Raw genomic sequence first — 13,021 nt, 5'->3', positions numbered from 1 at the left:
TCTTACCAGCAATTTCTCAGCATTCGAGATTTAATATAAGCACCTATTCAGGGGATGATTCAATTCACCGACTAATTACTAAGTCATTGACTAACAGAATAAGATTTGTCAATTAAAGATCACAAAAAAAAAAGGGCAGAAATGGGGAATCCTGAGGACAACATGGACAAACACTGTTTACTGAATTTAAAACATAAGGGTTGGGATTTCATTTAAAACAATGTCAAAAACAAAAGCAAGCTGAGCCTAATTTCTGCTGGGGTTTCAATCTTATTAACAGTTGGGAACATGCCACACATGGGCAACATACTGAAATACATTTTGTTAGTGTTAAGGGATCCTCTTTTGGGAGAATGAGAGACCGGGAAAAGGTGGGGATGGTTGGGGGGGGGTCTGCTTAGGGGTGGGAGAAAGTTTGCCTTGCTGTCAGCACTGGCATATGGGACATTCTGGAACATTCCCACTGCAACTGATGGGCTTTGAAAATGGAAACTTTCACGGCAGGAAGCTGGGACTCCCAGGAGTCGGTCAATTCCATGGGCTGCCATGAGCTGCATTCATCTCCTTCGCTTCACAATGTCAAACACCTGGCAAAGAGGGAAAAACCTGGAAAATAGGCAGCGGCTCAATCTGGGATTTGAAGCCCCTGTGCCATCCCCCCCCCACCCCAAAAAAAACCCCTCTTTGAATCAAAAATATTTAAAGCTGTGACAGATTTTTTTTTTCTAATTGGCTGGTAAACACGTGCACACGTGTGATTGTCTCTAGTGGCTTTGCTCTCCTGTACACAGCCTTCAGTACATTTCATTGCTAAATTTCATGGACTTTTCTTTACAAGTCAGCTGAGAATGGTATGTAAATACTGAGCTTCGTACCAGCATCGATACACTGAGTTCATATACGTCTGCTCCATCAATAAATCCAAGCAACATGTAAAACAATCAACAGAGCAGTAAACGGAGAGTCATCTAATTAGAAAAAGGCACATTGTCTGATGAGACTCATTTTTGTCCTTCTTTAAAACATACAGTCTACTCGTTCAATACTCACGGCCATTCCAAACAAAAAAATAGACTAATACAATGGAATTAAATACAGACAAACCTACACTGACCATACAATAAAGACAGTCCCTTAAGAATTCCCTCCATATAACTACCCATCAGCACAGAGCACAGCACTGGACAAACACCTACTACTGAAAATAAAACTCCAGGAGAACATGGCTCCCACAGCATTAACTTACAATAATACACACAGGCAGAAGGGGTCCCAGCAATTAAGGGGGACATTAAATGATCAACTGTCAACATGCGAGCACTTATGGAGGAGAAAAATCCTCCACACGTCAACCTTGCACCTGAGAGTTTCATCGCCTTTCTCAGGCCTTGACCACCATCTCTAAAGACTCAGACATCTGTTAGGTTTTAAATGGATTACTCTGTATAATGATCATGATTACTGCCTAATTGCTAAATCTTTACCCTGTTAACTTTAAAGGGACCCAAACTGCCCTTAATATCTGTGAAAACATATCTGTTTCAAACAACAAGGTAAGAATTCTGAGTTTTGCACTTTTTTGGTCCATACTAGAATGGGAGAAAAGTCAAAGTATTTTTGAGAGATAAATATATATATATAACAAAGGAAAGAAAATCTAAAAAGTCCTAAAAAGTAAAGAAACCTAACCAGTCTAATAGTAGATGGAGGTCTTATAAGCGGATCCAAAACAAAGAGGTCTCCTATTTTTATCATCTCTCAGAGTTTTACATTGAAACAATATTGTATACTGCTCCCTTTGCATTGAGCAGGCATTAACAGTAAATTATTGCTGGCCTTAACATTAATGCATATTCCATTTGTGCTCTCCAAGGTCCTCTCCTCTCAATTCATGTTAAAATATGGAGCCATGCACTGTGCCTTGCAAAGCACATCTGATCTCCCAGAGTTTTTAACAGTAGCATTTACACAGACAACATACTTATCCCCTGGACCTGCTTCCCTAGACAAGAGCATGACTTCTCTTTGTTTACAAAGAAAAAAAAATATAACTGAACGGATGTAGGAAGTTAAAAAAAGAAAAGAAAGAAAAGAAAGAAAAGAAAGAAAGAAAAGAAAGAAAGAAAGAAAGAAAGAAAGAAAGAAAGAAAGAAAGCAGTTCAGGGAAAAACTGCAATTGTTTGAGTAGGTCCAGACACTTCATGTATGAAGTTTTGAAAAAATGGAATCCATCAAAAGAATGCCAAGTGAAAATGATGAAATACACTGCCATAATGCTTTTTTTCCCTCTCTCTCTCTCTCTCTTTAATTGTAGACATTACGAATACGGTAATGTGATCAGAGAGAAAAGTGGGAGTGTTAGAGAGGTGCACGATCGACAGTGCATATGAATGTGTACACAGTTACTGTTCCTTCATACACAACCATTCTATGAGGTATTATAACAAGCAGACACTATTCTGTGTGCCGAGACAAGTCCTTTGTTTTCCTTTGTGACAATCTACCTGTGCATATCTATCTATCTATCTATCTGTGCTGTATCATCTCCACCTCCTATTTCTAACCAGTCTATGTTCCCATTTTTGTCTTAAACCGTGAAATGTTTAAAGTATTAGACAATGTGCTCATCATTACAAAGTCCAGTTGAAGTCTAGTAACATTAATCTCCGTCTCTTTATCATAGTGGTGTATGAGGATCATCAGTCAATAAAAATACCCTGGACCTAAATTATCTTGAAATGGGTTCAAAACAGCAGATACTTGCACTGATAAAGCTATATCAATTTACATGTGCTAAACTCACCTATAAACTTTTAATACTAAACGTAAGGCTGCCCAACTATTTACTACTGTTATTCAAAACTAATCAGAGCCCACATACAAACAAATATCACATATCCTGGTACTACAATCCAGTGAATAAAACTATATTTCTGCATTTATATAAGTTTAATTTTTTGGTGTTGTTGTTGTTATAAAATCATCACATTGCAAAGGTTGTGGAAATTCAGCAGTGTGCAAAACTGCATGTGTGCAAAATGAAAACAAACAAAAGGTGAAAAGGAGTCATTAGAAAAAGCCACGGAGTGTCATTCAGCCCTTTGCCTCTAGCCTATAATTTAAACATGGAAAAACAGAAGGCCTGGAAACAGAACAGTGCCTTAGAAATCATTCTCTATGGAGGTAATTACCATTCTCAACAACCTACTACATCCCATTAAGCTGCATGGTGATGGAAATAGCAAGGAAGCAAATTTGATTAAAATATTCTATAGTTTCAAATTAAAATTGCATTGTGACTGCTAACCATTAAGCATCAACTAGAGCCTCGTGTTGAAATGAGTCTTTATCCTGTAGCGTCCTCATAATGAAGTATGGCCAGAGTTAGGACTGCTTTGACATCCTCTCTTATTTTAATTTGTTCTCGGCCGAAGAGGATACACAAAGGAAGGGGCTGATTAATTGTATACTTTACTTACGATGTATTACAATTACATAAGACAGAAAAAAATATATATATGATAATACAACAATACACATCACCCAAACAAGCAGCATCAAATCAAAGACGTGTAATGGGGACATAAGGAACATTTTAACTCTTCTGAAAGGCATGAACTCATGGTAAAGAACTATTTTCCCAATCTGTATGTAAGCATATGTATATAATAAATAATGGCAGTAATTTTCCCAAAGAAAGACACCTAACGAATGATAGTGACCTGTTGGACTATCGCATATAACACAGACACATAACGAATGGAGCATATCTCAGCTCTTTAGGGCAGAGACCTAATTTTTATTAACCGCAACTTAGGGGAACATAAAGAAATAAATAAATACATACATACATAAGAACATACAGTAGTTTAAATGTCAGGTTGGTTTATGGAATTGCCTTTTTGGCAGAGTCAGCCTAGTTGCTTTCACACTGGAATTATGAGCCGTGTTCAAGAAATGTTCCCTGCCCCTGACAAGCTTTTGAATCAAAAGTTGTTTGGAACAAGCCATGAAGTACCTCTTTCAAAATATGTGAGATGATTAGCTTTAAACCGTAAAGAGAGGAGGAGAAGGTCTCTTGCCATACGTGTGTTCGGTAGTCTTCTTAATTCTTTTAAATTCCCTTTAATTCTCTACTCTCTTAAATCAATAGTTTGCACTGCTAAAAAATACTTTGCTGGATTTATTTTACAACATATTTTGCATATGTAAATTGCCCTAATTACACATGCTGATAAGAACAGACGAACATCTGTTTCAGTCCAAATTCCATTCCTATGATCCAAAGGAAGCGGAAGGAAATGTAAAACTATGATAAATTTGACAAACCAAAACCGCACAAACACGAATTCATTTATTGTGTGGTTACAATCATGCACTTCCCCTAATAAGACGCATTTTTGTCTTATGCTAACGGCACTTTCCAAAAAAAAAAAAAAAAAAAAAAACCCCAGAAAATGCAGAAGTATAAATGGGAATCTGGCAGCAAGGCTGTTTTAGGGTTGATGGTTGAACTATAATTTCTATTGCGTGTGAAATTAATGCAAATGTCAGGATCCGATAGATTGAAAAATTAGCACTCGCTTATTTTCCCAATTTATCAGAGAAGTTTTTGTCATTTAAAGGACCGTGCTTCCACAGGATCAGACCGATGCGCCTTTTCTTTCACTATACCATCATCAGATACCCTCAGGAGTCTCATCCACACACTGTGAACAGTCAAACTTTGGACAGTGATGTACATCAAAGAATCAAAAATACCTTCAAGCGCAGGATAGCAACACACCACAGCTTGCTGTTCACTCCTTTGTGTTGTTTCATACAGCTGGAACATTCTACCTAAAGAAATCATTTAAATCAATGCCCCACAGGTTCTGTCTGCACATAACTACGAGTCGCAAGAACTCGCTGACATCTCTAACACAATCTTAGCTTTAATTATGATCAGACATGAAAGGTGAAGCACCTTATCACATTTGATGACAGGATATATAATCGAGGTTATAGCATAGGCACGCTGATATTTTATTACTAACCACTTCTTCTGCAAACTCTTGTGGAAAACTGAAAATGCTGCCTCCATTACCCATCATGCACTGTGGGTTCTCTGATCTGGCGAGAAAACACACAGCGCCGACCAATTGTTTACACCCTCAAGCGCATCTATGGGCTCTTGTACCATTCTGGGCAATTTGTTCCATTCTTCTTCTGCAACTGATCCCAGTGTAAAAGAAACATGTCCTCTGGCAAAAAACCCATTCACATGAGCCCAGAACCACAGGAGTCTGTGTCTCATATTTCCAAACCATTAGCAAATGTGTACATAGTTCATTTGTACACTCTGTATCATGCTACGCAGACGTCTCACAGCTAACTGTCACAGAAACTTGTTAGTACCACTGAGGGATCAGATCATATGGTTGGAAATTCGTTTCCATTTGTTCAGAGGCTACTTCATTAGGGTGCAGAGTTACAGATGTGTTCATTTGGCCAAGTCTTGGCCATTCGCGGGCCAATGTGGGCCTATTGATTACGTTTTAAGAAAAGTTCCGTGGCCAAGAGAACGGTCATTTTAAGACTCTTTTCAACACATGCTTTGCTGTATGCAGTACTTACATTGACAGTGAATAACAAGGCGCAGTTTGTAGAGAGGGGGTATTTCATACCAATAAATCCAAATCAGGTTTGCTTAAGACATGTACTTGTAAACTGAATGAAAGTTCTTTCTTTACATTTTCTCTTATTGGCTCTCTTTCTTGTCCCTGTTCTAAGCCTGACCACATAAACAAGTCGGTGATTGGTCCAGCCACATCCCAGAAAGCACAGTGCTGCATTAGGCTGGGGCTAACCCACAAGCTTTAACTGTCAGAACCAGTTCGTGTTTTAGTCTTGAGCCAGGGGTATGTGGTCTTCCACTGTTGGGATGCTAAGGCCAAGGGCAGAGCCAATGAGCTACCAAGAGATTCTACCGACTAATGCCATCACTGCATTCAAAGAATAAACCAAACTTTTCAAAAGACATATGCATACATTAAAGCAAAAAAAAAAAAAAAAATGAAAGGACTTCCAAATAATAACATTTCAAGAGAAAAAACAAAAAAAACCAAAAACAAAATAACTAATGTTCTAAATTAAGGACAGTGGAGCTACAACTGGATATGTATGTATAACCCTGCGTTTAAACAATGCTCTACCCAACTGAGCTTTTTAGCCAACCTGCAAGAACTAAAACTTGTTAATGTATAATTCAGCGTCCTTGGATTAACAGCCATGTAATAGAGAAATAAACACCATAACCACAATAAATAATGAATGAGCAGTCCCTCTGCTTCAAGCCCAGCACCAACATTACCATCAAAAACAACGTGTCTGGAGCCAAGAAATCAGCATATCAATGGCACATGCCACAACAACAGTGGTCTCCAGTTTACTCCAAAGATCACGCTAGATAAACCCCCAATAACACAGAAATTAACAAATGCTTGACATTTGCTCAACATCCATTATTCTGACACTTCTTCAGAATTTCAAAAGGCTGAGCGCATGCTTAATCAACATTCATATTCCCCAAGCGTGCCACTGGCACCATATTGCAGCCCGCCTCAGTGCTGATCAAAACGGCACATTAGGGCCCATTCCGAAAACGTTCGGGGACCCTGCACGAATCAGTGTGTGTGTGTGTGTGTGTGTGTGTGTGCGCGTGTGGAAAAGGAGGCACTGCTCACTTTTTTTCCCTTTTAAACACATCCAAAACAGAAGCATCTGCCCCATTCCACTTTCTTCTCACTTCAGCCAGTCCGCCCTCTCTCTCTCTCTCTCTCTCTCTGTCAGCTTTGGGCAGCTGAATGGCATTTTAAAGAGGGCGTAATCATTACACCTAAATTCATTCATAGGGCTGCGGAGAGGCGCAGCAGACGCCTCTCTTTCTCTCTCTCTCTCTCTCTCTCTCCTGGGACAAAGACTGCTGGGAATGACAGCAATGTCCCCCATGATCGCGGAGAGCCGGGCACAGCCTCCGAGCAGACTTTTCATTTCTAATTCTAATAAACGGCAGAGCCGAGGCAAGGCAAAGGGGCTGATGTCACATCCCGCCACTGGACCATCACGACCCCCCTCTGCCAAAAACACACCCTCTCTGCTCCCATCTCATTGTAGCCAAGCACAGACACTAGGCAGGGCAGCCTGGTCAGACAGGAGTGAGGGAGGTTTTGGTAGATTTGCATGTCCCTCCATTGTGAGAAGAGGGGAAAAGTGACAGCACCGTGTCCAATTGTTTTCCCCTCAGAACAGCCCCGTCTCTGCAGGAGAGGCCAGGCTGACAGATGACTCCCAACATCTGTGTTTCGTGAGTGATACAGATGAGGGACTTTGCGTTACACCCCCCCCCCCCCTCCCCCACCCCCCCCCCCCCCCCTTCCTCAGGCCAACTCATCTAGTCCTGCAGACAGCTCTCAGACAACCCAGTGGAAATTATCTTTAAATAGCCAATCTCCCTCTAGTAAAGAGTGAATCTGCCATTGTTAGACTCTGTTGTTAAGCAATAATAACAAAAAGCAATTAAACAAACAAAAACAACTCTAAGTGTTTAAAAAACAAAACAAAACAAAACAAAAAGCAAATCATCGGTGCTTGACAAGTAGATAAAACTGGGATAAGGTGCATCTCCCACATGACTTTATATTTGCTTTACAAGTGCATGTTTTACAAACTGTAATTGACTAAAATTTTGAAGTTCCTGACCTTGATGTAAGAATTATTGCATTATGAACTCATCGTATACAGACTGAATCACTAGTCTTGATGCTACCACTGTACAAGAACATGATTCTACAATTCATCTTTCCTCGAAAAGAAAAACTATCAAAAAAAAAAAAAAAAACTTGTATGAATCATACGTGTATTAATTCCACTAAAATATGGTTCAACTGGACAAAGAGTAGCATTTTACTCAAATGATGGATGACTGACTACTATTCTTAGTAAAAAAAAAAAAATCTTTGGGAATAAGTGGGAAATGAGAAAAATGTTTCTGGCAGGGGAAAGAGAGAGATTTTCTTTCATTATCTCCATGCAGACCAATATTTACAGACATGCTGGAAATGGACTGAAAGAGAGAAATAGAGATGGAGAGAAAGCTGCCAGTGGAGAGGAGTGTGACAAGGCCTAGCGACTGGAGGGGGTGATCTCTCATGAGCGCCTGTGGACCTAGCCCTCCCCAGCAGTGACAACAAGCACGAGGACCTATGAAGGACAGAAATCTGTGTCCCCTGGACCCTCCCAACCAACCCCCCCCCTCCCCTCCCCCAATCCCTCCTGTTCTCCCAGTATGTATCGAGGCACTGGACTCCCACACAAAAGGGGGGTTGCGGTGGGCTTTGACTGCCGGGCCTAAGCGCTTGCTAAGACATGATGGATGGCCCAGTCGATATGTTATGTCTTAAGAGCCTGATTTCCTGCCAGTCCAATCACGAACCCTCCAGAGCCCCGCTCAGCTGATTGGACAAGCAGAATAATTTTGCAGGCTGTGAAAACAGGACTGCCGTGCCTGTCTGTCGAGCTCTTTGACAACGTTCAGAGTTTTTTTCTTTTTTTAAAGAGCAGAAGCCTCATAAAGATCTACTATACTAAGGAGATACAGACACTAACCTCAAATGCTTCACAGAGCCCACTGCCTATTAGTCTCACACAGTTACATAAACAAGCCTCAAGCCCCCTTACAATAATATATATAAGCCCTTTTAGCCATACTGTAACAGAACACAAGCCCTTACAGACATATATATGTGTGTGTGTGTTTATGTACGTGTGTGTGTGTGTGTGTGTGTGTGTGTATATATATAGATAGATAGATAGATAGATAGATAGATATAGATTTGAGATATATATATATATATATACACGTGTGTGTGCGTGTGTGTGCTCTTACTGCCACACATAATTACATTTAAATCCTTAGAGCTAAATACAATATATCAATTTATACAAAAGAAACAAGTCCTTACAGCCTTAAAGCCATACACAATAATATAAGCTGTAAATGTTTTCTCTTACAGAAAAAAAAGGATTCATTACAAGACATATTGGACCCACTGAAAGTGATAAGAGGGAAAAATAAGCGGAGACCATTTCAAAAATAGTTCAGTTTATGAACATTATACATGCAGGATGTTCCATATGGACAGTGGGATATAAAGAAAATGGTGTCGTGGGGATAAGCTGAGCACATACCATATTCTATAAACTGCTGACACCAATAACAAAGGCATGCTCAAGGTAGGCTGTGAACCCCCCTGGGACCTCTATGGCTTATTCCAGCAGTGATTACAGCACTATGGAACTAGGAAGCTCCCAATTCATGTGACTTTCTCAGTGACCTCCACAAGGTTCAGGGTTGTCTGGCTGGCCTTGGGGGAATTACATGTGTTACATTCAATAAAGAGTGCTCCCTCATTGTCAAGGTGACACACAAACACAGACATTAACCCCTGCTTACACAACTCACCTACTACATCAAAAGTATCAAGATTCACAGAAACATTATAAACAGGAGGAGTTCGCTTATTCAAAATATGGCACATGCACGTACAGAAAAAAGAAAATTAACTGAGCAAAATAATACAGTTTAAATACCGCGTATTAGCCTAGTCAGACATTGAATTTCAAGACGGCATGACACTGTTAGTATTGTGGTACAAGTCCAAAGAATCTTTTAAAATGATTAAACAGTCACTATCGAGGCAAAAACGAACCCTGCCAAATATCAAATAAAGTAATGAATACTGGTCAAAGCCAGAGTTTCAATTTCAGGGAAACATTTCAATATTGTATGACCTATTAAATAGCCCCTACCATTGTATAGAATCTGTCAGATATGGCTTATTTACACAACTTGAATACACTAGGGGAAAAATGAACAACAAAACGCATACATGCTTAGGATCAATTCATGTGATCCTCATCAAGTAATGAGGGTGCTAAGTCTCCCAATAATATGTGAATGCTTTTTGATACTATATGGACTTCATCACAGAAAATCCATCACGGATAAATAATTCAAATAAAGGTTCTGGAATCATATAATTTAAACCTCCAAAAATAAGTGCAGTCACTGAGTAACTCCATCCAAATGCCTTAGCGTTGCTAAGAGTCCGCATAACCCATAGGATATTTGTGTACACACTACAAAATACCAAAATATAAGATAACAACATATATAATGAAAGAAATTATCTTGTAAAATTAAAGCCATAAAATTTTAATATAAAAGCCATTTTGTGATATTTGAAAATCTACTTTTGAAAACTGAGCTTTATTACTATAATTCTTTAGGAAATGGGTTTACTCAAATTTTTGTTCTAGCTTCTCTCATTAAGGTTCACAGTGCATATGACCATCCAAAGAAAGCGATTTCAAAGTTTTACAAACAGCCCTCAAACAAGCAGCTGACTGGTTTCATATTATATGAGTAGTTTAATAGCCAGTACAATATAAATGAAAGTAAATTTATCCCATTCATATAGGAAGCGCAATACATTGAAAATTAAATAAATAAATAATTACAAAACCACAGAATAACAATACATATTGTGGCTGAATAAATGTGAAAGGTCAAAGGCACATCACACTGTGAGGAGCCAGCATGGAACAGTGAGTGTCTGCAAGAACTGTGCAAGGATACATAGTGATTGATGTGTGACCAGTGTATGAAACACATTTTTAAAACACACATCAACAAATGTGAATATATTTATATCCCATATACAGTTAGAGCAGATGCCTATTTAAAATTGACCTGAAATCAGACTATATATTTTGAATATTAGTATCTGCCGAGAACATATGCGACCAAGCTTGGTGAAATTATTTTGATTTTTGATGAGATAATGCTACAGTTATGATACCATACAAGCACTCTGCTTTCATATCGTTTATTGGTAAAGTGACAAGAGACTTAATAAGGACTTACTTAGGAAATCTTTCCTTCAGTATCTTCATGCACTGCCGGGTGGGTCTGAGCTGCTCGGTAAATTTTGCAATAGTTTTGTATTCGGCCCGACAAAGCTTCATTTTAACACCCCACCTTTTAAGGAGAGTTAAAAGACTTAGTATGTAACAGTTTTATGCAGATCTAGCATTATATAAACTGTGTGCCGTTGGTAATTCTGGCAATAAACCTCTATCCCAGGGAGAGATATGCTTCATCTAGACACACACATAAATGACAACCTGCTGTCAAATACTGGCTGACTAAGGTTAAACCGGACTTGCAAGTAAGTTTATTGTTGATATCTGAGTTATTCAAATAATTAATATCAGATAAGCAATACCTTAGTGCTTCAGTATATGCAAACTGCGCTGTCAAAGCTTGACAACCTTGCAGTAAGAGATATAACGTTTACGACTTTGTTGACAGTTTGCTAACATGCTACGCTTCCTAAAACAATCTAAATAACAGCACTAACCGGGGTAAATTACGAGAGAAATGGCACGTTTTCACGCGCGCTACAGTTGTCGGTTACCGTTCAAAGGTATCGCTACCAACATTAGAAGTCTATCTCGTTTAAATCGTTGGTATTTTTAATCATCATACGATGCTTTTCTAAGTAACTGCACCACAACTTCCTGGATGTTTCGCGCGAACATGTTAAAACACAAACGTCAGAAAGAGAAGGCCACTGATTTGCCAGGTAGCTGTTATTCAGTATAGCAGAAGTTCATTGGTCAATCCCATAACCAGCAGCGCATGGAAGTTTTAAATTACACAAATGGGAATTTTATTATACTGATTACTTGAAACCAAAGGTGCAAACGCTATATATATATATAAAAAAAAAAAAACACGTTGTAAATATGACTCTAAAATGTGGCTAGCTGTGTTCAGCGTCGTATGTCTGCAGTCCACGTAAATATAAGAGAACAATGACTCAGTTCGAAACAAATAAACAAACAAAAAATTATAGTTTCAGCAAAACGTTCGTGCAGGTTTGATTTCTAGCACTCTATATGCCTTGAAGTTAGAAGGCTACACTTTAATGCTTGCTAAACCCGCGGAGAATGTATTTTATGATTACTTGTTTGAATAATAGTCCCCTAATTTTACAAATAAAATTGTATTTTTTTCGTAGAATGTGTAAGAATTGCGTATCCGTATATCCAATATCCTTAGATGGCTAATTTCAACAACTCTGTAGGATTCATGATTTAAAGAGATTGTCAGATTACAGAAGAATGCCTCTTATCTCCAAATGTATTAAAACACAATACTTTATCCTAATACTTATCAAGAGAATTTGACCATTTCTAGAGGATATTGACTTTAAGAAATAAAATGGATTTTGATATTAGGGATTTATTTATTCTGGGCTGACACCAATATATTATACTTTCGTGTGGTGATTTTAGAAGAAGGAAGTTTCTTTTGGTGTGTTAGGCTATACTATGATGAGTGAATTTTTGAGTGCCTGATTCACTCTAAAACACACACACAATATAAAGGCCGCATATTACAGTATCTGTGGTTAACTTTATTCAAAATGTATTTGTTTCTTCAGACAGACTCTTATGTTCATAATTTAATGCAGTTCAGACTTTAAATCTGTTAAGCTGCAAGCATTGTTCAGTGTAGACTTAATACTAACACTCATTAGCATTCTGAAACAGCACCTAATAATGAGGTGTTTATTCTTATAACATTTCAAAGACTTCCTCGTTATAAAAAAATCTCTTTAAGAATCAATATTATTAACAGTGGTCTAATTCAGTTATTGTTCTCTTAGCAGTGTTAAGTCACCCGCTGTGCTGAGAGATTTTTTCCTCCTTTGTTTGCCTTCATAGAGAAAGTGGCACAGAAATGTGTCAGGCGACAAGTAACACACAATCAAACCAGTGATCAGTCAGTGTAAGTTTCACTGCACGACCTTTGGTCAAATTAAAATGTTTATAATTCTGCAAATATGTTTATCAAATGCTTAAAGCAAAGATACTTGAGTGTAGCATTTTGAAGTGCAGCTTTTTATGTGCC

General features: G+C 38.5%; 1 protein-coding gene across 1 annotated transcript in view; it reads right to left on the bottom strand.

Moving 5' to 3' along the window:
* Window positions 1–11,351, bottom strand: part of cdin1 (CDAN1 interacting nuclease 1) — a 56,886-nt gene extending 45,535 nt beyond the window's left edge. Inside the window, exons 1-2 of the mRNA XM_030789384.1 lie at window positions 11,328–11,351; window positions 10,967–11,080 (exon numbers count right to left, since the gene is read on the bottom strand). Coding sequence (XP_030645244.1) covers window positions 10,967–11,067 — 101 coding nt within the window. The 5' untranslated portion in view covers window positions 11,068–11,080; window positions 11,328–11,351. The remainder of the gene's footprint in view (window positions 1–10,966; window positions 11,081–11,327) is intronic.
* Between the last annotated feature and the right edge of the window lie 1,670 nt (window positions 11,352–13,021).

Source organism: Chanos chanos, chromosome 1 (genome assembly GCF_902362185.1).
Source record: "Chanos chanos chromosome 1, fChaCha1.1, whole genome shotgun sequence".
NCBI lineage: Eukaryota > Metazoa > Chordata > Actinopteri > Gonorynchiformes > Chanidae > Chanos > Chanos chanos.
Note: the sequence above shows the minus strand (reverse complement) of the source record. Positions and strands in the feature narration are given on the sequence as shown.